Raw genomic sequence first — 25,804 nt, 5'->3', positions numbered from 1 at the left:
GCGACCGACTTCGGCTCAGGTTATGATTTCACAGTTTGTGGGTTCGGGCCCCGCGTCGTGCTGTCTCCTGACAGCTCAGAGCCTGGAGCCTGCTTCGGATTCCGTGCCTCCCTCTCTCTCTGCCGCTTACCCGCGCTCGCTCTCTCTCTCTCTCTCTCTCTCTCTCTCAAAAGTAAATAAACATTAAAAGAAATTTTTTTAAAAATACAGTACAGTGCTGTAAATGTATTTTTTCTTCCTTGTGATTTTCTTTAAAAAAAATTTTTTTTAACGTTTATTTATTTTTGAGACAGAGACAGAGCATGAATGGGGGAGGGTCAGAGAGAGAGGGAGACACAGAATCCGAAACAGGCTCCAGGCTCTGAGCTGTCAGCACAGAGCCCGACGCGGGGCCTGAACTCACCGACCGTGAGATCATGACCTGAGCCGAAGTCAGCCGCTTAACCGACTGAGCCACCCAGGCACCCCAGTTCCTTGTGATTTTCTTAACATTTTTTTCTTGAATTTACTTTTGTAAGAATACTGTATATAATACATGATTTAACATGCAAAATATGTGTTAATCAACTGTTTACATTATCAGTAAGGTCAGTAGCAGGCTATTAGTAGTTAACTTATTGGCAAGTCAAAAGTTATATGTGGATTTTCGACTACACAGGGGTTGGTGCCCCTGATCCCCCTGTCATTCAAAGGTCAGCTGTATTAAAAAGTGTACTGGCTTATTGATCCTTGACCGTGCCAGTTAATTTATGATTTCATTATTATTTCACTCCTTGCCTTGTTTATATGAGTGCTTAACTTGAGTAGTGCCAGTGAGATTAGATGTTATTTTTCTACACTCAAATTGTAATCTCAAATCCTTCCATTTTAGCCTTTCTGCTGGTGGCATCAGAAGTAGGTGAAAGCCTACCTAGTTAGGTCTGGCTCATGCTGGGCCACTAGCATCATCTTTAAAAACAAAGGAGTCTACATTTTCATTTTTGCTTGCTAAGTTATTTCCTTTAGACATTGGGTTTCCTTTACTCACACTTGAAATTCAAACCTTTTGGCCTCAAAATACGAGCAGAATGTAAGGCAGACAGGACAAGTATGCTTTGTGGTGTTACCAAGTCCTTGTTTTCAGACATTTGAAATGATTGCTTTAGAGGAGTGATGTAATAGCCCTTGGTAAAACATAAGTGATTATATTTAAGTAGCATTTCTCAAGGCTAGAAAAACTTGGTTGCCAGCTAATAATCTGTAGTTTAAACTAGCTGCTGCAGGTTTTTTTTAAGCATTAAAATGAAACTGAAGTTTTGGGATGCGGTTTGGCTTTTTTTGTTTCGAAGCCCGTGATTGGCTATATTACATCAGAAAAGTCTGGCTAAGTTGAACTCAATTTTATAACTTTGGAATCAAATGTGCTCATGTTGGGTCTTTCCATTTTAACATATTGGTCATTTCTTTTTGAGTAAAGTGAAATATGTAGTTAAATGCAACCATAGTTTCATTTCTTTTACCTTTTTATTGAAGTATTGTCGACACAATGTTACATGAGTTTTAGGTGTATAGCACAGTGATTAACTTTGATTTCTTTCAATAGAAAATGACTGCGGTGTTGGAAGATCATTACTATTGGAAGGCCGGTTAGCATCAATTTCCTAACAGATACTTGACCACCATCTGTTCTGGCATGGCGCAAAGCAGTCCACAGCTTGATATGCAGGTTCTCCATGACCTCCGACAACGTTTCCCGGAGATTCCAGAGGGTGTTGTGTCTCAATGCATGTTACAGGTAGATTACCCAGCAATGATAGTGATATTAAGCTACATTTCTCCTTATTAGGGCTGGCTTTGTGTTGTGGTGACTAGAAGTCAGTTCACCTTTCTTGTGTGTGTGGAGGGCAGTGGGAAGCATTCAGAGCAGGATTTCTCAACCTTGGTGCCATCGACATTTTGGGTGGGTAGTCTTTGTTGTGGGGCCCTGCCTTGTACTTCGTAGGCCGGTGAGCAGCATTCTTGGTCTCTACCACTAGATGATGATAGTATTCCTGCGGTTGTGACAACTCAAAATGTCTCCACACATTGATAAAGGCCTCATGGGAGGCAAAACCTACCCCATTAAGAACCCGTTAAGAAAAGAGTAAAGGCATGCAGCAAAAGGAAAAATGATTCGGTTCACAATTTGCCTTCTTACATATTGGAGTTTGTTTCATCAGTCCCCAAATTCTTACATTTGAATTTTGAATCTCAGAGTTATCATTTTAACTTTGAGCCAATGTTTAAAGGTCTATAGAGAGTCCTGTCCCTTTCTTAGTGTTTTTCTCGTTAATAAATGGTTACTAAGATGCAGTTTTAAGTATAAGGCCACTTTCTCTAGTTTAACCATAGTCCTTTGGTTTTGTTGTCTTATATTAAAATATATCTTTCATATTGGATGAAATATGTTTTCCCATTCAAGGACAACAGAGAAACAGGCCTGATACTCTCTCCCTGTTGAATTTTGCATCATCCTCCACAGGATCTTGGTGTGTTTTGGGTTATAGAATTTCCCTTTTTGGTTTACGTTTGGGTCTACACTACTATCCTGCTGCCCACTGGTCTTTGTCACACGCAGTCAGTTCAAATCGTTCCTTACTGCGTAATATGCCAACTCTACCTAATTGCAGTGTGAATGGCTCAGGATATCACCTAAGCCTATATACAGTTGAGGTTATTTGCCAGTAGAGACTCACAGAATCATTGTGGCAAAAGTGGTGCTTCATAGCCCTTTTACTAGGTCTAGACCTTTGGGTTGTGATTTTTGTATTATAACTTGCCTTTGTTTTTTCTAGCACACATTCCCAGTCTGTCTTTCTGTTGTCTATTTTAGCCCCATTTTGGTCTCTGATAGAGTAAAGGTGCTTCCCGCTGGAATGAAATCAAGCAAGAGTGAGGCTTCTAGTTAAAACCATTTCCAAGCAATCACCTTCCTTACCTGTCCTAACCAGCTCCCCCCAGCTCTGACTTTGTTTTTTCAAATTTAATTTTTCCCATTATCACCTGTATTTTTTCACGGCTTAGTGTCTTTATCACGCTTTCTAAATCGGAGGAATGGACTTTAAATTCAAGTTAATGATCATTTGTTATTACTTTACATTGACCCAAGTCTTTCTCTTCTTTGTTCCTTTGGGATTAATATAGTTTATTGGTAGAGAGACTTACCAGTTCCTGGCTCTGAAAAGTTTTTCTGTTTACATTTAAAGACTCAGTAGTTTACATTTAATATACAAGTCTTAAAGTCTCTCTGAGCTGTCCTCTCAATTTACAATCACTTTAGGAATATGCTTTTTTGCCCCAGTCTTTTCAAAACCTTTTATGTGTTTTCTTAATTATTTTTATGTCTTTATCCAACTAAATAATTTTGATTTATTCTTCATATTGACTGGTATATTTTATATCCATGTTTTTCTTTGAAGGCAGTCAGCAGGTTAAATATGACCTTTCATTCTGGTGGTTTTATTTTAAAAATGCTTTCATAAAAATAATACTTAAATGTCTGTATTTTTGGTTTACATTTTTTCTTGATGAGAAAATTGACTTACCTTGTCACTGTAGACATGCATTTGAATAGGCTAGCAAGTCAGCCTTGTATCATTTTGAATTCGGGTCCTCTTGTGAGGATACTGTTTTACTTAGGCTGCCTAATTCACTGTAGAAAACACCAAATTTCAACAGTACTAAGACAAATGACAAATAGTGAAGTACCCACGACTGCTTTAGGTTTCATATAAAACTGTCTAGTTTTTGTTCTCCTTTTAATCCAATCGCAGAGATACTTTATCTTCACTTTTCATACTCTTTTCTCTCAGATATCGGTCAGTGACATTTTCTAGTTGGCATTCGATTTGAATCCTTTGGATCCAAATTTGCTAAATATCTAGCTTTTCTTCCTTGATCAGATCAGAGTGATTTTCAAGCAGGATAAGAGAAAGGCCAGATTGTGAGTTTTAATAATTTTCTTTTTAAATTTCAACAATTACTTTTTTCTCTGGCTCAGAATTTTAGTATCAGAAGCTTTATGTAAGGAAAAAGATACCAGTTGTGTATGGGGTTTTGATAAAGCCAATTCTTTACATTTCTGAGAATTCATTTTATGAAGGTTTGCTTGACTGAATCTGCGTTTACTTCCTCTGAAGCCTTAGAACAATTTGCTTTTGGCCCAACATCCTCTCCCTTGAAATGACTGTGTTACAGTGGAAGCAGCCGTGGGAGGCAAGACACCAAGAATCTCGAACTGGCTCCCCGTCAATTAGTCGAGTGCTTGTTGTCAAGCCATGTAACTCCGCGGGCATTTCTTTCCTCATGTGGAAATGAGTTGAAATAGATGAACCCAGAAGTTATTCCAGTGGCAAAATTATAGCACTCAGTGTTCCGTTTTGGGTTTAACCTTATGTGCTTCTTAGCAGAAGTAAAAGTGTTTCCTTTCATTTTTCTATAAAATGTGCTTTTTCCTAAAATAGGTAGTAGTACGCACGTATGTATGTGCATATCTGTGTGTATATTTCTGAACTACAAAGTCCCAGTAATTGACAAACTTTATTATTGTGAAGGCAGTAAAGAATACGGTGCTTGAGGCTGATAAAATAGTTGAGATTTTTGTATTTTAACGGAAAACTACCTTATAGCATTTTAAATCAAAAAAGGAATCCTTCATCAGAATGATTATTGTTGAGTGGAGTGTCTAAAATGTCACTCTGCTATTATCATCTGTGAGTATGTGCCTAACTCACAAAATTGAAACCCTCCAGTGATGTTGAAGGTTTACCAAGCAACCAGCCTTTCAGTGGGTAAAAAATTTTGAGACTCTGGGAGTGTGAGTGAATTTCATTAAGGCAGTTGAGACCTGGTTTCCTGTTAGAATTTACCATAACTTTGGCAAAGTCGTGGAACCATAGTTCAAAAAGTGTATTCGTTTTTACTGATTTCTTTGTTTAGCTTACTCTTTCATAACGATAACTGAAGTGATGTAGGGATCAATTTGGTTAAAAAAGACTGCTTTAGAGTTTTTATTGTTTTGACTCCAGGAATTTTATAATTTTTCTCCTTCTGTAGTTTCAGTGCTTTTTGAAAATTAAAGCATGGTTGTTTTCATGTTTTCCAGTTTAACTATTAATGACGAGTATTACTTTAACTTGTATTTCAGAGCGGTTGTGGTGAGTCCAAGATTAGCTCAACATTTTAGTTTGTTGAGATGCAACAGACATAAAATGAGCCCTGGACTTGGAGTCAGAAACCTGGGAGTTGAGTCACAAAGTTCATTGGCGGGTTCTTGACATTTCTGTAGCAGTCGTGGTAGTACTAGTCCTGTGAGCTTCCGGTCTGTGGAACCGGATGAATTGTTTGGGATCTCCTGGTCAGAATAGATGACCGCGAAGCTTTTTCTGCCGAAAGTACCGTTGTCTACTTATTCTAGGACAGTTGTATTTGCGTAACCGGCAAAGTTTCACTTCCACTATTAAGATTTCTTAATTTTGCCAACGTTACTGTCTTTTTCCCGTAGAACAACAACAATCTTGAAGCCTGTTGCCGAGCCCTTTCCCAGGAGAGTAGCAAATACTTATATATGGAATACCATAGTCCAGAGGACAACAGGATGAATCGAAATCGCCTTTTGCATATTAATCTGGGTATCCATTCTCCTAGTAGCTACCACCCAGCAGATGGAGCCCAACTTAACGGTGGTCGAACACTGGTACACAGCTCAAGCGATGGACATATTGATCCACAGCATGCGGCAAGTAAACAGCTGATCTGCTTAGTTCAGGAACCACACTCAGCTCCAGCTGTTGTGGCTGCTGCTCCGAACTACAATCCCTTTTTTATGAATGAACAGAACAGAAGTGCAGCTACTCCTCCTTCACAGCCACCTCAACAGCCATCTTCCATGCAAACAGGAATGAGTCCATCTGCTATGCAAGGGCCTTCGCCACCACCCCCTCCTCCTCCTTCATACATGCACATACCTCGGTATGGTACCAATCCCATTACTGTTACGGTATCCCAGAACCTCCCTTCCGGACAGACTGTACCAAGAGCTTTACAAATCCTGCCACAGATTCCAAGCAATCTCTATGGGCCTCCTGGTTCTATTTATATTAGACAGACATCTCAGAGTTCATCAGGGAGACAAACTCCTCAGAGTACGCCGTGGCAGTCCTCCCCCCAGGGCCCGGTGCCTCATTACAGCCAGCGTCCCTTACCCGTTTATCCACATCAACAGAACTATCAGCCTTCTCAGTATTCTCCCAAACAGCAGCAGATTCCTCAACCTGCTTACCATTCACCGCCCCCTTCTCAGTGTCCTTCACCCTTCAGCTCTCCGCAACATCAAGTGCAGCCTTCCCAGTTGGGCCATCCAGGTTCCCATGTCTTTATGCCACCTAGTCCTTCCACCACGCCACCCCATCCGTATCAACAAGGACCTCCTAGCTATCAGAAACAGGGGAGCCATTCGGTCGCCTATCTCCCGTACGCACCGTCCAGCTTACCCAAAGGATCCATGAAGAAGATAGAAATTACAGTTGAACCCTCTCAGAGACCTGGGACAGCCATGAACAGGAGTCCTTCACCTATCAGTAATCAGCCGTCTCCACGGAATCAGCACTCACTGTACACAGCCACCACGCCACCTTCAAGTTCCCCTTCAAGAGGCATGTCCGGGCAACCAAAACCTCCATTTAGTGTTAATCCTGTGTACATTACGTATACACAGCCAACTGGACCTTCATGTGTTCCGTCACCGTCTCCTCGAATGATACCAAACCCAACTACAGTTTTTAAAATTACCGTAGGTCGAGCGACGACTGAAAATCTTTTAAATTTAGTGGACCAAGAAGAACGTTCTGCAGCCCCAGAACCGATTCAGCCCATTTCAGTGATACCTGGTTCTGGGGGAGAAAAGGGAAGCCATAAATACCAGAGGAGTTCTAGTTCTGGATCAGATGACTATGCCTATACACAAGGTAATTTCATTTAGCCTACTATGAAATTTCATCTTTGTGGTGAGGTGGCAGTCTCCTGTTGAAAAAAAAAACACATTTCTTGGCTGTTTAATTTTTTTAATGTTTTCATTTATTTTTCGAGAGAGAAAGAGCACCAGTGGGGGAGGGGCGGAGAGAGGGGGGAGACCCAGAATCCAAAGCAGGCTCCAGGCTCCCCGCTGTCAGCACAGAGCCCGATGCGGGGCTTGACCTCATGAACTTCACAAACTGCGAGATCATGACCTGAGCTGAAGTCGGATGCTGAACCGACTGATCCACCCAGGCGCCCCCGGATTAGCTGTTTAGTTTTATTTAAATGTTTAGTGTTGATTAAATATTGGGCAGTAGCATAGCTGTCAAGAATAGGGTTATTGCTTTCAGAGTTCTCTGTTTTAAAATATGAACACATAGGCATGATAATGGTGACCTTATAAGGCTGTTTTTTAGGAAGAACGTGCATTGGGACAAAAATACAGACAAGCGAAGTCAATATTGTCAGAAAACAAACTACACAGTAGGAAAAAGAGGGTGGGCTGTAGTTGATCAAAGTCAAAGAATTTGTGTCTGTTTTAGAGAATGGCCTGGAGCGTGTAATATTTATAAGCGCTGTCTACTTACAAGTGGGACTGGTGATGAAGAACGTTGTCGGATTAGTTAATAGTGAGCCTAACTAAAGAAAAAGACGACAGGATTTTTTAAGTCTATTCAGATTTCAAGCTAGCTGAGAATTTATTCTTTCTGTATGTGAGGCGGATAGTAATTACGATTGTAATTAAATATGCCTGGTAGTGAACCTGTTTAAAACCCACGCAGGCATAGTTAAAAACACAGTCTTAGGGAAACAAAGGACGGCAGAGCCAGCGGGACCTACAGCGGGTGTCATTTTGGTACAAGAGCCAAAGTCAAGCAGATCTGGGAAAGGTAAGACAGCATTAGCAAGACACAAGAGTAAGTGCCCGCTCAGGTTGAGGACAGGGTTCCTTTGGAGTATTTTACGCGTTGGCAGTGCATGGAGAACTTTCCCAGTCACTGGTTCACTGTTCCTCTCTGCGATGACTCTGTCTGTAACACTGTAGCCTTGCTGTTACATCAGCGAGCAAGGATGGAGAGGTTAGCAAAGCAGTTGAAACTCGAGAAAGAGGAGCTCGAGCGCTTGAAGGCCGAAGTTAACGGTATGGAGCATGACCTGATGCAGAGACGGCTCCGAAGGGTCAGCTGTACCACGGCGATTCCCACGGTAAGTCCTCGGTGGCGGTGTGTGGATGGGAAGGTGGGGATGGTGGCTGTCCAGGTCACTCGTTTCTCTTGCAGGTTCTCTTCCCTGCAGGGGCTTTGTGCTCTTTAAATGACGGACAAGGGACTGTGGCCTTCAGTAGTTCTCATCAAACTAATGCGATGCTTGTATTTTTTTTTCACCTGTATGAATTCCATAGCTTCATCCGTATTTTCAAATAACTGACATTTATAATCAAGGTATGGCATCTCATTAACTGTAAGTTTTTGTCAAAGTAGGAAAGTGCACCCTACTAAGTATTTTGTCATTTGTTCTCACGTGTCCGTTTTTTCTTTTAAGCATGTAATATACATATAAATTGCCAAGGTTTAAAAGTTACTTATTTAAGCACATTAATTCAAATGACTTAGAACGCTATCGATATGAATCTGGGAAAGTGTTGACCATAGAGTATTTCCAGGCAGAGAAGTGTTGTTAAGTGTAAATAATTGTAGAAACTAAGATAGCAGTTTTGACCGCAGTCCTAACAGTCACTGCTCTCACGCAAAGAGTTAGACGGTATGTTTTTAACATGTTTAGTACTGCTGATGAGTTCTAAAAATTGTTAAGCAACCTGGCAAGTTTTGAAACCAGCCTCCTAAAATCTTGTGACAACACCAGCTTGCTGTGATCCGATCTGTCACTTCACCTTTGAACATTCCTCTGTGCAGCAGGCCGTTTTTAGTCGATGAATGCGGTCCTGTGCTGGGTGCTTAGCGCATACCCGCCAGCGAGACGAGTAGATCTGTCAACAGATAATTCTAACACAGTGGGGTCAGTGCTGTTTATGCTCGAGGGTGATGAGACAAGTCCCCCGGCCCCTCGTCTGTGTGTGTACTCTGTGCACTTCTGCCTTCCCGTGTCCTCTTCTGGAGCTCTAAATGGGTAAGTCCTGCGTCTTCTTCAGGGCTTCACCTTACACTTGGCTTCTTTCCATAGGGCCGTTCCTTCTTTTCCCAACGTGTCGACACTGAGGGAGGTTTCTGAGCATTTCCAAGTTTAGAGAAGTAGCCTGCGTGTCGGGCCTCTTGCAGACAGCATGCGGCTCTGCCTTTGTAGACAAGTTTTTAATGGAGAATTGTGGCTTCTCAAAGGAAATCTGTGAACTCCTGAAATTACATGCAGTTTCATGATGTGTTTTTATATGGAAGCAGGTCCCTGGTTTCCAGCTGATTTTCCTACGGTGAATAGAGGGAAGGGGAAAAGGCCAAAGACCCACTCCTCAGGGAGGGCATTTGCTAAGGGAAGAGAGCACTGAGCTAACAAAGGTGTGAAGTTAAGACACGCAGACCTTCAGGAGGTAGCACATACAGGTCTCACTCGTAAGGCGAGGTTTCTGGAGTGTTAACGGGTTAATGTGCATCGGTCGGGTGGGGCATAGATGTTGAGGCTGAGGTGTTTGAAGATTATTCTGCTGGTCCTGGGGAAACCGGTGGAATTTGCCAGAAAGAAATTATTGATAAACAGGTATATTTAGTAATTGAAAGGAATTTAGTCAGTATTAGAAAGAATTTCAAAGAATAGTGTTAGAAGAAGGGAGGATTTTACTTAAAATGCTTAGAAAATTACAAAGCTGTCTTTAAAAGGTGATGAATTCTTCATTTTTTTCCTCCACTCAAAATCTTCATTGAATTCTGTGACTAGGGAGGTATTGAAGAATATAACCCACGTGAGAATCTACCCTGGTGGTTGGGCACTTTGCAGTCTTTTAGGTACTTATGGAGCATAAACAGATTTTCTTAGCATAAAAGGCATTTTCCCTCACGTAACCGTGGGCCCTGTGTTTACTGACCTATGGCTGTTGGATAATTCCTGCCAAGTAACTGACGGTATTTGAGAGACGAGAAATTTAAGCGTGTGATCCCCTTCCGTGTGTGCTGCCAGCCGTAGAGTAGAAGGAGGGACTATTAACAACGCATGGGTGAGGGACAGTTCTAGATGGATGTTCAGACAGTGGCTCTCTCTTCACTGTCAACTTTCTTATCTATGATACCTGTGAATACCTATCTCTTGGGATTTTTGTTAGGATTAGATAATACATAGTAATGAATTTATGTAGTACCCAGCAAATAGTGAATAGTCTTATAAGTGTTGGTTGGACAACACTGGAAAAACACACACCGATGAGAACCATTTTGCAAAACTGTAGCTTTAGGAACATGTATAACATAAGGGTATGTTACAGAGGAAGTTAATCCAGAAGTAAAGCATTTAGTCAGAATTCCCTATTGTTGATGGAGGCTCACTTGAGGCACCAGGACATAGTTCACAGAGTGTCCACATAGGCTCTGGAGGCAGAATAGTTTTGGCAATCACTGGCTCTTCTGTGCATTTGATTTTCCCTATCTGTAAAAGGGAATTATATTTTAATATTGTCAAGATAAAGAGACAACATATGTAAAAGTGTTTGGCATGGAGTGAAGTGCTCGGTAAGTGGCTGTCTTTGTCCCACTCACATGTGGGATTACAGAAAAGAGAATAGTTTTGCGGGGTTTTTGTGTGTGTGTGTGTGTGTGTGTGTGTGTGTGTATGTGTGTGTGTGTGCGCGCTACTAAGCTCCTATCTCTACCTTCAAGTTTGCAAATCAGCTTCTTAACAAGCAGTGCATTAAAAAAAAACCGTGTGTACCTCAGGAGCCTGAAATGCACATTGGTTACCAGCTACAGGTTGCAGTTGTAGAATTTAGAGAAAGAGTGAAATGATCTAAGGAGGGCACAAGTGCAAGATGGCCTCAGTCTGTTCTTTGCAAAGCATTGTGTTTTTGTGTGAGAGAAAAGAGAATCGGAAGTGTCGGCCAGCTAAATGGTAGGGATATTAAGTACTTTGAGAGTTTTGCGATAGCAATGTTAGCTTTTTGCTGTTAGGGTTCAAAGATGAGACAGTTTCATGGTGGAGGGGAAAATGCAAGTTAAACCTTGAAGGATAAATAAGGTTTCACTAAGCAGAGAGCTTCCAGTTCCCCCTCACCCAAGTTTTTCCTCTCCTTCATCTTGTTCTAAGCGGGTTTTTGGACTAACTTACATTTTCCAGCCCCAGATGCATAATGAGGGCCAAGCCACCAAACAACAACAGTGGTCGTCAGCCTTGCTGTCTGTGATAACAACTTCTTCAAGTGCTCAGTTGACTTAAGGTATTTCTGCCACCTTCTGAAAAAAAGCTTAGAATTTTTGACTTTGTCAGATCTTTTACAACAACTCTAAATTACACAGCCAATCTTGAAAGTCCTCCTCGAAAATACAGTGCACTTGTTTACAAATGGTACTGACTTTTCAGAAATAGCTCCCCCACCCCTTGGTTTCATCAGAAGCTATGAAAAAGGACCTAAGAATCTTACAGGGAAGTTATTTCTTTAGGGAATTCTGGTGGTTCTCCTGTCTTTGGAAATGATCCTGTTGACTAGAGCTGTTGGTATTCTTACAGGGAAATGTGCTCGTAGCCTCTGGACTATCAAGTGTATTCTAGTATTTCCATACTTACTTATGTAGCTTCACTATTTAGGACCCTTGCGTCTGAAACACCCCCCCCCCCTTCCTCCTGCACCTTCATAGGAAGATTCAACTCGTTTAGGTACTTGACTTTCCGGGTAAGATTCTACAAAGAATGAGGTTTTTTTTAACATACTCCTAGCACTGATCCGAGTGCTTTATCTTTAGTGAAGATGCCCACGTATATTTTAAACTCTTGCTATTGCCTGGTAGACAAGGTATAAGCATTTTATGTGGTAATGTCCCGTGTTTTGCAGATAGGAAAAAGTCAGGCAGTCCTTAATAAATATTTCTGAATGACTTTCGTGTTCCCATAGCAGTGTAAGGAATTGTAGCTCTTATTATATTGTGTTCTATCCCTTATTTTAAAGGTTGCATACTCGCGAATTTAAGGGGCGGTCCCAGTTATTCCGAGAACACCTCCAGTGTGAGAGCTTGTATTATTGTAAATGGAGAGCCTTTTTGCTCATTTTTCTTGACTCTCATATTAACATGGTGTGTAGAAAAATACAGGTTTTTAACAACTTCTGTCCTAACAGATATTCATCTTTTATCGTATACAGCTCAAAGCACATTAGTAACTGAGTTAATATCTGGGCTGTGGTGAACGCTTTAGTCCCTATGCCTCTGGAATTTAAAACCTCACTTATTTTTTTCCTGTATATATGTAAAGAAACTTAGAAGGCCAGAGGAAGTCAAGTCTTCCAGAAAACTTGAACTGAAGAATAGAGCATTCTTTACATTTGTCTCGTGTACGCCCCTGAAACGCCTAAGGGGAGTAGGTTGGGCTGGAAGTCAATGAAAAAGGAAAGGAAGTTGGAGGAAGAGTGGAGCCCACTTGTTTGATGTAGGAGAAAAAGTGTGTTTAAATCCCGGTTCTACCACTTCCTTTCTTTGATAACCTTGGAAAAGTTTTGGGTCTTCTTGGGGCATCGGCTTCCTCATTTATAAACTGGCGATGCTTGCCCTGAAAGATGGTGGTGAGGAACGAGTAAGAAACCTCTGGTGAACAGTGTCTGACACTCCACATTAATTTAACTTAGTACTGTTGTCATTTCTCCAAGCCTGGATGAGACTACGATCGTGGACGTTGCTTGTTTTACAGATTGATCCTCATAGCTTCCCTTACCATGCTCTGTGATTACAATGCACGTTTTGTGTTTACGTGGCCATACTGATGTCCCCGTTTTACCTGACTGTTCCTTTCAGCGTTTAGGACTTCTTCAGCGTGCCCTCTTTTGGACTAAGGCCATGTATCTTGGTAATAACCAGTCAGAACGATTAACGTGAATAGCAGTTCTTAAATGTTGGGCTTGATAATGACTTTCCCACAATTGCTATTTTGGGTCCTTTCTTACTAGCCTGAGGAAATGACAAGATTGAGAAGCATGAACAGACAACTCCAGATAAATGTTGACTGTACACTGAAAGAAGTTGACCTCCTTCAATCTAGAGGTATAGACTTGATTATTTGGTAAACCATAAGTAATAGTGTGGTGTGTTAAGCTGCTTAAATAGCCATCATTTTGGTTTTACAGATTTAAGAGAGAGTTTTTATCCATTATAATCCTGCTAAAGAGATCCCTCTGCTCCATGGCCATACATTTGGGGGATGCAAGATAGTTATACTTGGGCAGTTTCATTAGTTCTTTAAGTTCTTTATCGTTTAGACTGTTCCGTGTTGTTACTCTGCATTTCTCCTGTTTTAGTCCTTTACTGTGAATATTTTATATTGATGGGTCTTAATTATAAAACTTACTAGATTGATGTGTTACTCACCGAAAGTATCTGTAAACATCGGGAATCACGTATCCGACTATCTGATTCCTCAGTTTTAAAAGAAATTCCATGTCCTTTTTGTGTATCCATCACATGCAAACATCCAGCTATATTTTATACCTTCTGGATTTTGAGGTTCTTTTCTTGTTTGGCTCTTTCATAGAATTGTATTACGGTAGAAGCTCTCTTAACTGACTCTCGTGTACCCAGCTCCCCGGGCCGGAGGTGTTCATTCCCCCCACGAGATACCTGCTCCGAGTCCGCAGCCGCTGCGCACTCCTGAGCGGGAGGCCACACACCGGCCTGTGCCTGTCCTGTTGCTTGTGGCAGTTGAACGGTCTGCTCCGCGGGAGTTAGTCGTGCCCTTTCCCTCGCCTGTATATGCCGTTTCCAGTATTTCTCTATTCTTTCTTGAGCTCACATGAACGCGGGAGGATCTGCTCTTCCTATAAAAAAACCAAAGGCAGATCACTAAAAAAAGAAAAAAGGCAGGAGGAGGGCTGCGAGGTAGTTACGGGTGAAAACTGCCCAGGGTTAAGGGGATAAGTCATAAAAACCTCAGAGGATTCTCTTCCGTTACTCAAAATAAGACAAAATTGTCGGTTCAGCGTTCAGCGCGGTAGCCTGCCGCCTCTTTTGGTTGTTCTGGTGGCACACGGTCACACTCCGTTGTGGACATGGTGTCTGGGGCTGCTTTTGTGCTTCTGCAGCACGGTTGAGGGCTGCCTCCAGACTGTCACAGGTCCGCAAAGCCTGACACGTTTATTCCCCGGACCTCACACGAGAAAGAGTTGGCCCATTCCCCTGGGGGACCTTAGAGGTGTACAGTTTACGTAAGAAGGACCATAGCAAACTTTTTAGTCAACACACATTAGAGTCTTGTGCCGACATTGAAGGTGACAAGTCATTTTTCTTACGACGTCTGATTCAGTCGGCCCCTCCCCTTTTACCACCACTTACTTTTCTTAATTATGGCAGCTAAGAGAGCTTCTACCCTATTTTAAGAGTATTATAATAACCTACCCTGTTGCCGTGTTTAGGCAAGATGTAAAAGATAGGGAACAGTCTGAATAGAAGCAAATTTGAGTGTGAAAGGTGCACAGTCTGGTCCCCTGCCCTTCACTTTTCCCCCAAAGGTAATCCTAGAGACTCCTTGCTTTAAGCACTGGAAGAATTGCTGTGCGTGGTGTGGGGGGTGGATACTAAGTATTGTCACTGTTTGGAAAGACTACGTCCATTTTTTTTGCTTGGGTGTTTTTTTGAAGCAAAACAAGGAACACTCAAACAGTTGGTTGGGACATTTGTAGTAAGCCTTATGAGACCTAGAAATTAAAACATCAGCTGTAACTTAATTGAGGAAATACATAGGCAGCATCTTAGAGCATTGTGGCTTTCATTTGTCTTCCAAATGCAAAAACGCATTTGTGATAAAACCTGCAAGGGAAAGCACTATTAAGGTTTTAGAAGCAAAGAGCTGGGTTTTTGGTCTCCATTGGGCCACACACAGCTCTTTTTGGTGCAGAAGTGTTTCTGAATCCCCTTTCATAAGGGGTCCAAATAGATCCATTTTCTACTGAATGCTACTCTTCCATACTCCGGAAAAACTTTACGCTGAAATGAAGAGCTTGAACCTCGATGCAAATAATTATTTCATGTTGGAAAACTTTCGTGGGGGCAAAATAATGTCTAGACATCAAGACATCCAATATATTTGAATTGTCAGTACCCTACAGCATTCTCTGTAGCTAATAAGCAGGAGTAGTTTTGAACCTTCATTGGAATTGCGCAGAACAAGCAGATTACGGTGATAGGTTTGCAGAAGTCGAAGCGGGACCCAAAACTGACAGTGGATCACAACCCACCTTGGAGGACTCATGGCAGGAGGTGGGGCTGAAATAGACACTAGGCCAGGGAGTGAACATCCTGAGAGAGTTGAAAATTTTGTAGCAAGACAAAATTCTCAGGGATTGTCGTCTTTATTACTCTGAAATTGGCACCTTATCATCTTGGATAAATCTGTAGGCACCATTCACTATTCTCCTTTTCTTCAAGATAAGAAAACTGTGAGCCGCTGCTACGGTAACTTGATTCCTCTTTGTCAATTTCTGTTTCACTTCTTCCACAGTTTACTTTATCATGGGTAACTTGTTAAGGTAAACCATGAATGGCATGAAAGATACCTTCTTTCTCACGGTTTGTTCCTTAAAATCCAAAGTAACGCCAAATAGTTCAGCCGTCCTTTTTCCTCATTTACCTCCCCTACGTGTGTCACATACATAATCCTCCTGCAAGAGAGTAGCTTTGCAGTTAGAAAAATATCCCTTCAGGTGATGGTTTGTTGATCAACACTGATGGGGTAGTTTGCTTGGGTCTTTTCTCACAGTGATCAGGAAAACACTTTCAGTGGAAAGAGGATAGGAGTTTTGAACCCTGGAAAAGTTTCCCTTCTTACATATTTTATTTCTATATATTCTTTAACAAAAAAGCCAAATAGGAACAAGAGCCCTAAATGCATATGGTGATTTTATTTTCTTTATAGGAAACTTTGATCCAAAAGCCATGAATAATTTTTATGACAACATAGAACCTGGCCCAGTTGTACCACCCAAGCCATCTAAAAAAGGTGAGTAGGGAAATGCCACAAACAGAGAAATAAGTATCAGAATGTTTAGCTGAAGAAATTTCCGTTAGCGAGATTAACTTTTCAGCACAAAAAAAGTTACCATAGTGATACTCCTGTGCCACGTGTCCCCCATATTTTAATTTCTCAAAGGCACTACAAATTAGTGACTCCTGGAATTGTTGTCAAAGGTGATTAAGTGGGATATCAATTTAATTTTTTTAAGTGAAACAATATATTATATAGCTAACATTGTAAAATTACTTACCTCTGTCATAACTGTAATCCTAAACTCTAGGATCCTAGTTTAGATCCTAACTGTAATCCTCCTTCTAAAATAATGAGAACTTGAAAGGTCTTACCTGAGAATGCAAAGTTTGAGTTGTAGATCTAAGCCTCTTAAGTTAGCAGCTCACAGAGGAAGCCTTCTGTGCCCAACAGGTGAAGATAATAATTAGGGATGAGGTGTTTTATTTATTTATTTTTTAATGTTTCTTTTCTGAGAGAGCTCGAGTGAGGAAGGGGCAGAAAGAGGAGCTGAAGCACACTCCACACGGACAGGCTTGAGGCCACAGATCACAAGACCATGACCTCAGCTGAAGTCAGATGCTTAAGCTACTGAGCCAAGCAGGCGCCCCTAATTTTTTTTTCCATATTTACTTTTGAGAGAGGGAGATAGCGAGTCCGAAGCAGGCTCTGTGCTGTTAGTGCAGAGCCCGACCTGGGGGCTTGAACCCACAAACTGTGAGGTCGTGACCTGGCCCAGAATCTGTCGCTCAACTGACTGAGCCCCCCAGGCACCCTGAGAATGCCTTTTTTTAAAATGACCAGTAGAATATTTACAAATCTTGTTAGACTCCCTACTCAGGAGGTAATGGATAAATTCTGTGCTAAATAACGTTACCTTGATTTTAGTTGAATAGCTTTCCATGTATGTATGTAGTGGATGACTACCAAGTATCAGGTTTGGCACTGTGACAACATTCTATACAGTTTCAAGTTGAAAGTCACTGAGTTACATTTTTAATCTAAATGGATAAAGTCATCAATGATATATATGGGTCTCTTTAAACTCGGTGTTGCCTGAGTATCTACTAAAGAAGTCTTACCTATTGGTAATCCAACAGACTTCAGTTAATTGATTCAAGGGCTGTTACCAAAGAATCACCCTATGTAACAGAATGCATTGACAAGTTGTTCATCTGGAAATAGCGACCAGGTTGGTGAGCAGTGTGTCCACCACGAGCCATCTCATTAGCATGAACTCTCCGGTATGGTCTGAAGGGCCCACCGTAAAGAACAGAGACACTCCTTATCGCTTGGGGAAATTCCAAGATTTTAGTGGCTATCTCCCGGGAGCTGGGCATTAAAGCTCTACCTCTCTTTAACAAGAAGAAGTTGGCCTTCCTTAATTATGTATGTATGTATGTATGTATGTATGTATGTATGTATGTTGATTCATTTTTGAAAGAGAGCACAAGCCGGGGTGGGCGGACACAGAATCGGGAGCAGGCTCCCAGCTGTCAGCACAGAGCCTGACGCACGGCTGGAACTCATAAACCGTGATATCATGAGCGGAGCCGAAGTTGGATGCTCAACCGACTGAGCCACCCAGGCGCCCCTACCTTCCTTAATTTACTTTTTCATGTGAATTTATTTTTAAGAAAGAGACAGACGAGGGGCAGAGGGAGACAAAGCAGGCTCTGCGCTGTCAGCACAGATCCAGATGTGGGGCTCAAACCACAAACTGAGATCATGACCTAAGCCAAAATCGGATGCTTAACCCACTGAGCCACCCATGCATGCCAGGGAAGGCCAAATTCTTTGAGCAGTGTTTAGAAGGAAATTTGTGAAGACACACTCAAGCCATGAAGATTAATGATCAGTTACCTAAAATTCCACCTTTAGGAAAGAATAAAGTCAAGGAGATTGAAAGGTAAATATAGAAAGTATCAAAATAGTAAGAGAAATAATGGCTCTCCATTAACATAATAAGGGAATGTGATCAACATCTTTGTGCCAGTAAACTCAGCACTTTATATGAAATGGACACATCTACCAAAACTGACAACAAGATGATGCAGGACATAGTAATAGCTGTCTATTAAAGAATTTGAATCCATTAACTCTATACCCAGATGGTTTCATTGGTACTTGAAAAGATACTACCAACCTTATGCAAATTTTTTGAGAAAATAGATGAGGAAAGATAGCTTCTCAGTTTTTTGTTTGTTTTGGGTGTCATCAGCAGAGCCTTGATTCCAAAACCTGATCAAGGTATTATCTACTCACCACCCCCCACACCCCTAGAAAAAAACCAGAATTACACATCAATACCCGTCCAGAATTTAAAGCAAAAAAAAAAAAAAAATTTCGTAATTTTCACAATATATAGAAAGGATAATGGATCATGACCAAGTTTCTTTTAGCTCAGGAATGTGCTATCAGTAAAGGAGAAAAAGTTCATGCTCCTTTTACTAGATATAGGAAAAGCATCTGACAAAAGTCAGCCCCTATTCCAGCTATAAGGAGACTAAAACACAACTATTAGAACTAATAAGTGCCTTTAACAAGGTCTTGGGATGGAAGGTGAATCTACAAGAACCCTATTTTTATGTACCAGCAAACAAGTGAAAAATGAGAAATAAATTCAACACCAGTGATAGATGTTGAAAACTACAAAACATTGCCAGAAGAAATTAGGGTAATACACCGTGTTTGCAGTTAAATCACAAGTGGGAAACTTATTCTTCCCCTAGTGATTTGTACTTATACCCATTTTAACTGCACTGGGCAAAAGTAACAAACTGATTCTGCAATTCATACCTTATTGCCTAAGACATAGAATACTCAAAACAATCTCTAAAAAGAATGCAATTGGAAGTCTTAGCCCTAACTCATTTCAGGACTTAATATAAAGCTACAGTCATCGTAGTATGTTAATGGCATAGGGATAAAAAGTAGATAGAGAATAATGGAGAGCCCAGATAGAGACCCTCACTTACACTGCCAGATTTTGACAAAAGCACCAAAGCAGTGAAGGGAGAAAGCCAAGTCTTTCCAGCAACTAATTCAAGAACCTGGTTAACCATATGGAAAAATAACCCAGTTTTGATCCTTACCTCTCACTATACACAGAAATCTAAGATGGGTCATACATACTTAAGTGTCAGTGCTAAATTACAGAGATTCCAGAACAAAACCTAACATATACTTGCAACTTGGGTTTAGCTAAGAATTTTGAGCAACACAGCAAGAATACTTGGTACACTGGCCTTCGTTGAAGTTGACCATTTCTGCTCGTCAAGACGCACTGTGAAGAAAGTGAAAAGGCAAGCCATGGACTGGGAGGAAATATTGAAAACATACCTGGTTAAAACAAAAAGTGGTATCTAGAATGTATCGAGAACCTCTAGCACAGTAATAACAAGACAAGCCATGGGCATCTATCTGGGTGGCTCAGTTGCTTAAGCGTCTGATTTTGGCTCAGGTCATGATCTCACAGTTTGTGAGTTCACGCCCTGCATCCGGCTCTCTGCTGTCAGCATAGAGCCTGCTTGGGATCCTCGGTCTCTCTGCTCCTCCCCTACGTGCTCAGGCACACGCGCACATACTCTCTCTCAAAAATAAATGTTGGGGGGCGCCTGGGTGGTGCAGTCGGTTAAGCGTCCGACTTCAGCCAGGTCACGATCTCGCGGTCTGTGAGTTCGAGCCCCGCGTCAGGCTCTGGGCTGATGGCTCAGAGCCTGGAGCCTGTTTCCGATTCTGTGTCTCCCTCTCTCTCTGCCCCTCCCCCGTTCATGCTCTGTCTCTCTCTGTCCCAAAAATAAATAAAAAAACGTTGAAAAAAAAAAATTAAAAAAAAAAATGTTGGAAAAAAAACCTTAAAAGGCAATCCAGTTTTACGAAGATCAAAACATTTGAGTCAACGCTTCACAAACATATATAAATGGCCTAATAAACACATGAAAATGCTCAACTTGAATAGACATTAAGAAAATGCAAATTCAAATCCTTAGATTCAAAGAACGAGGTCTAAAACATTAGAATGTAGAGCAATCAGAATTCTTACATTTCTGGTAAAAGTTAAAGATGGTGTGACCATTTCTTGTAAAACCACACCTTGATGCACCTGCCCTGTAGCCCATCAACTCTACTTCTAAAAATTTATCCAACGGAATTTAAAACCATGTCCACAAAGTGGCTTGTAGTAGAAGATTCATAGCGAATGTGTTCAAATTAAGCAAACACTGGGAACGGCCCAAGTGGCCCTCAGCAGGTGACTGGAAACCGACTGCTATATTCGCATGAGGGAATACTAGTCAGCAACACAAATCAACTCTTTTCACACACGACGTGCCGGAACCTAAGCAACATAATGCTGAAAGAAAGAAAGCAAATCCAAAAGAATACATACTGGATGATTCTGTTGACATGCTGCAATTCATACACTAAATTAGTTTCTATTAAAAACCAGAACAGCTTTGGTCTCTGGGAGTGGAGGTTGGGGATTACCTGGGAAAAGGCATGGGAGGATTTTATGGGCTAATGGTAATGTCTGGATAGGGATTTGGATTATTGAAGTGTATATGCAATTTTCAAAAGTACTCAGATGGCACGCTTACGGTATGTGTATTTCACTATCTAAGTTTTACCTTAAACACTCACAAAGAAATGAGGAAAATGTCCTGACGTCACGTGGTAGGTCAGCTGCCAGGGGCCCGAAGAGTGTTCTAGCAGTGGTCATATCGGTGTTGCAGACAGGTCATTGTGCCTCTGCCTTGGAGACCAACAGCATATACTTGAGGTGGGAAGCTCCTGTTTTGCTGGACTACTCAGTTAGGAATATCGTTAGGATGCCATACTATCCAGCTTCATGTGACTCTAAGTACCTTTAGTAAGGCGGCTGTAGTCCTTGCAGCTTTGAGTAGTCCTCACAGTGAGCTGTAATTAAATTCCAACTGCAGTCAACTTGTAAAGTATGTATCCAGTAGTCAGTAGGTATATGGATCATTTACGCTTACCCCAAGTGGCTTATCCTAGTCTACATACGTTGGTTTTTTTTGTTAACCTTTATTTATTTTTGAGACAGAGAGGGACAGAGTGCGAATAGGGGAGGGGCAGAGAGAGAGAGGGAGACACAGAATCCAAAGCAGGCTCCAGACTCTGAGCTGTCAGCAGAGCCCGACGCGGGGCTCGAACTCACGGACCGTGAGATCATGACCCGAGCCGAAGTCGGACGCTTAAATCCAGGCGCCCCTACATACAGTTTTAATACAAAGTAGACTAGAAAACTAACATCCTCACTAGAAATGAATTTCTACTCGAGAAATCCGATTGAGCTTTCATTAGATATACTGTTGGTGAGAACATAAAATGGTACTAGTCTAATAGTGTCCTGTTATGTACCCTACCTTGTAGTTTTTAAACTTACTAAAAAAAAACAAAAGGTGAAAGGTGTGTTTATTTTGAGAGAGAGAGAGCACACACACGCACACATGGGGGAGAGGCAGAGGAGACAGTTGTAATGAAATGTGATGGATGGCACAGAGCCTGATTCAGGGCTCCATCTCAGGAACCATGAGATCATGACCGAAGCTGAAATCAAAAGCTGTTTGGTTTTCTCTATGAAGTCAGGTGCGTTGTCTTCTAAGCATTCACATTTCAAAAACTAAATTGGCCTCTTCTCAAAAACATTTATGTACTTTAAGGTAGATTTTCTTGCAGTGCCACTTAAGATAAAATAGAAATAACTGACAGAATTGGTTTATTGGCTAAAATAAATGTCTTGGCATTATTACATGGATAAATCCAAGTGGAATACGGATGTTTATCTGAATAGTAAGTATGATAATAAAAAGAGAATGAGGGGCGCCTGGGTGTCTCAGTCTGTTAAGCATCCGACTTCTGCTCAGGTCATGAGTTGGCTGTTCGTGGCTTCGAGCCCAGCATCGGGCTCTGTGCTGACAGCTCGCGGCCTGGAGCCTGCCTTTGGATTCTTTGTCTCCCTCTCTCTGCCCCTGCCCTGGTCACAGTCTGTCTCTCTCGGGGGGCGAAGAGCGGGGGGGGGGGGGGGGGGCGGGAAGGGAAGGAAGAAAAAGAAACCTAAGGAAAAAGGTGACCCAAGAACCCTTTTTGGACTGAACTTTGTAGTGAAGCAATTCCATGTACATGTAAGCTTCTCAGCTGCCTTAGAAAGTCCTCCCCAACCTTTCATTGGTAACACAGCAGTGAGAGCACTGACCTTGTCATCCCATGATTTGAGCCCTGGTCCTGCTTATTACGGCCACCTGACCTTGTTCAGGTCTAGTCTGTGCACCGGAGAGGCAATCAGTCCAAATCCTCATTAGTTTATGTATTTTACATGGCTGTCCTAAGGGTCTATGAGAGTAGTAAGCATATGACACTACAAAAGTGCTTTAGAAGCTTAAGAAATAGAAGTTTATAGTATTCTTTGGAGCCTAAGGAGACCATTTAGTCTGCTTTTGTTTACGCTGATAGTGGAGTAAATACCTAGGCACCAGGCTGAGGATTCAGGGGCAGTAATCTCCAAAGGTGGATCATACTAGGGGATTGCCTGTGGGCTCAGAACGAATCAGAAAGTGCCGAGATCCTTCTTTGGTTTCTAAGGGCAGATAACACAAAGGACTGCTTACGAATAAGGTGTGCATTCACAGAAACAGTGTTCTAGCAAGGGATGCCTGCAGTCCATACTGCTCTCAGTTGGTGCTGATTTTTCAATCACTGCTCTGCTTACTCATTAATTATGAAGTACTGTAGCTTACTGTTATTACTGTAATGGATTCTTCGGCTAGCCTTACAGATCATGTGCTTTCAACCCATGATTTTCTAAGAACTGTTGCTTAATCAGGCTATCGGCTCAAGTATCACCCCCCAAATTTTGCCTTCACGTTGACCTTTAATTACCCTCACCGAGTTTACACCAGGAAAGGGCAAAGTGGTGAAATGAGACATTGACTCCAAGTAATTGTAGAGGCTGGAAAAGCTCGAAAGAGCCACGGTTCTACATAGGTTGTCGAAGCAGTATGAAACCGGGCACGCACCTGACCTGAGCGCGGACGCTGCCGTGAAGTAATAGGGTAAACTATTCAGGTGTGCATGTCCCATGACAGATCCTTGGGAGCCTGTCCACTCTTCTCATGAACGGCTTTAATCCCTTTCCTACTGGCTTTGCTTCTTTTCATGCAGACTCATCAGACCCTTGCACAATTGAGAGGAAAGCCCGGAGAATTAGCGTGACCTCCAAAGTACAGGCAGACGTCCATGACACCCAGGCAGCAGCTGCAGATGGTTTGTACCTGTGTGTCCGGAGTTTGTGCACAACGTCCAAACACACGTGTTCACCCACGTAGAGTTACCACAAGGAAAGGCCTTTTTTTTTCCTTTTAGAAAATTATTCTCTCCGAGTGCCTGGCTGGCTCAGGCCATGGAGCACGTGACTCTTGACCTCAGGGTTGGTAGCGTGACCCCCACATTGCATGTAGGGATTCTGAATAAAAAAATTAAAACTCATCTTCTCTGATGAGTTTCTAAGGCTGCGCTGCCCAATAAAAATACAACACAAGCTAGATATATTAAATTTCCTACGTTAAAAAGTGAAATTAGATTATTTAGTATGTACAACATAATATTTCAGTAGCAAGTCCACATAAATTAATGAAATATTTCATGTTATTTCAAACAGTCTTTGTAATCTGGTGGGGTTTTTTTTGTTTTTTTTTTTTTCTTGATTTTGAGAGCGTGCATGAGTGGGGGAGGGGCAGAGAGAGAGGATCCCAAGCAGGTCTCCACACCGTCATTGCGGAGCTTGGAGCCTGAGCCCGTCACGGGGCTTGAACTTACAGACTGTGACTTCGTGACCTGAGCCAAAATCCAGAGTGGGATGCTTAACCGACTGAGCCACCCAGGTGCTGCAGTCTGGTGTCCGTTTGGCAGTAAGAGCACATCTACGTGGCCGCTTTTTAAGTGGCTAGTAGTCCACCATATTGGATGGATTGCTTGAATAGCATCTACGAAGCAAGGCCAAGTAATTAATTAAAAAAATAACTTCTCGGGGCTGCTGCGTGGCTCACAGTTGGCTAAGCATCTGACTTCGGCTCGGGTCCTGATGTCGCAATTCGTGAGTTCGAGCCCCACGCCTGGCTCTGTGCTGACCGCTCGGAGCCTGGAGCCTGCTTCGGATTCTGGGTCTCCCTCTCTGTCTCTGCCCCTTCCCACCTCTCATTCTGTCTCTCTCTCAAAAATAAAGGTTAAAAAAAATTTTTTTTAATAACTTTTTGAGGGCCCCTTGAGTGGCTCTGTCGGTTAAGTGTCTGACTTTGTCTCAGGTCATGATGCCACAGTTTTGGAGTTAGAGTCCCTTATGGGGCTTTCTGCTGTCAGTGTGGAGCTTGCTTTGGATCCTCTGCCCCTCCCCCAGTTGCTCACATGCATGTGCTCTCGCGCTCTCATAAATAAACATTTAAAGAAGCTTTTTTTAATTACTTTTTTATAACCCCTCACTGCAGTTTTCTCCTGCTTCTTGAATTTTACCTTGGGATTCAGTTAAAATAAGGGTTCTAAAAGTATTGTATATATATGAGTTTATACAAGTATTTTACTTGACTATTACAGAAGTAGGGGAAAAAATCCCAGCCTAAGAACCAACCTAACATGAAACTACCTTGTACTTTATTTTAGTTAAAAAAAAAAAAAATCCTCTTTTACCATTGGCATATTTCCCATTAGGGAAAAATGAGTTTTTCTCTTTGGGTAGAAGTTATTTACCAATTTTGAAGTTTTTACTGGCATCCTTTTAGGCAATTTGTTTTCTATATTCTAATGAGTATATTATAAACATTATTGATTTAACTTTCGATTTGTGTGATTTGTGCAGATGGTTATTTGTATGGAAGTTTGGCCTCTTTAAATTAAACTTTAAAAAAAAAAACTGCTTACTTCTAAATGGGTTAATCTCTACGTGCAATGTGGGGCTTGAACTCAGGAGCCCGAGATCAAGAGTCACATGCTCTTCTGACAGAGCCAGCCAGGCACCCCTAAAAAGAATTAGTCTTAAAGGAAAAGCCTATTTACTTCAGTTCTCTTTTTAAGTTTTTATTTTCTAGGAGGCTTGAAAGATTTTGCTTCTTACACAGGCCATAGAAAGAAAAGATTTCACAAGTGTAAATCAAATGAAAACAGACGTCTCAAATGTCTTTTGGGTTTTAGATGCTTCTATTTCAGCAGTACCTCCTTGGGATGAAATGCACAGTGTCTTACCAATTGTACTTCTAAATTAGGTGCCTTTTAATTATTTTGGTAAGTCCGTTGAGAGTGATTTATTCCAAATTCAGTCATGGTGGTCCTGAAGGGGAGAAAACGGCACCATAAAATAGGCCATTTTTGCCGTCAAGATTTATTGTAAGAAACTGCAAAGGCAGGAGAAGCTGTGACAACAGAATAGAAGTTACCCTTTTGTCAGGAACAGTTACATGTACACTTACCACTCCCCCTCACGCGTTCGTTCGTTCATTCATTCTATTCACTGATTCGTTCTCAGGTTAGTTAACGTACAGTGTAGTTTTGGCTTCGGTAGAGCCTAGTGTTTCATCTCTTACATACAGCACCCATTGCTCGTCTCGAAGAG

At 41.7% G+C, this 25,804-nt stretch overlaps 1 protein-coding gene across 3 annotated transcripts in view; it reads left to right on the top strand.

Annotated features, from left to right (window-relative positions):
* TAB3 (TGF-beta activated kinase 1 (MAP3K7) binding protein 3) overlaps positions 1-25,804 on the top strand; it is a 58,609-nt gene that overhangs the window by 26,572 nt on the left and 6,233 nt on the right. For all 3 annotated transcript variants that reach the window (XM_015538742.2, XM_042975283.1, XM_042975284.1), the window contains 6 exons: positions 1,583-1,774; positions 5,522-6,983; positions 8,078-8,238; positions 13,121-13,214; positions 16,078-16,161; positions 23,368-23,469. In XM_015538742.2, the coding sequence (XP_015394228.2) occupies positions 1,673-1,774; positions 5,522-6,983; positions 8,078-8,238; positions 13,121-13,214; positions 16,078-16,161; positions 23,368-23,469 (2,005 nt within the window). In that variant the 5' untranslated portion in view covers positions 1,583-1,672. The remainder of the gene's footprint in view (positions 1-1,582; positions 1,775-5,521; positions 6,984-8,077; positions 8,239-13,120; positions 13,215-16,077; positions 16,162-23,367; positions 23,470-25,804) is intronic.

Source organism: Panthera tigris, chromosome X (assembly GCF_018350195.1).
Source record: "Panthera tigris isolate Pti1 chromosome X, P.tigris_Pti1_mat1.1, whole genome shotgun sequence".
Taxonomy (NCBI): domain Eukaryota; kingdom Metazoa; phylum Chordata; class Mammalia; order Carnivora; family Felidae; genus Panthera; species Panthera tigris.
Note: the sequence above shows the minus strand (reverse complement) of the source record. Positions and strands in the feature narration are given on the sequence as shown.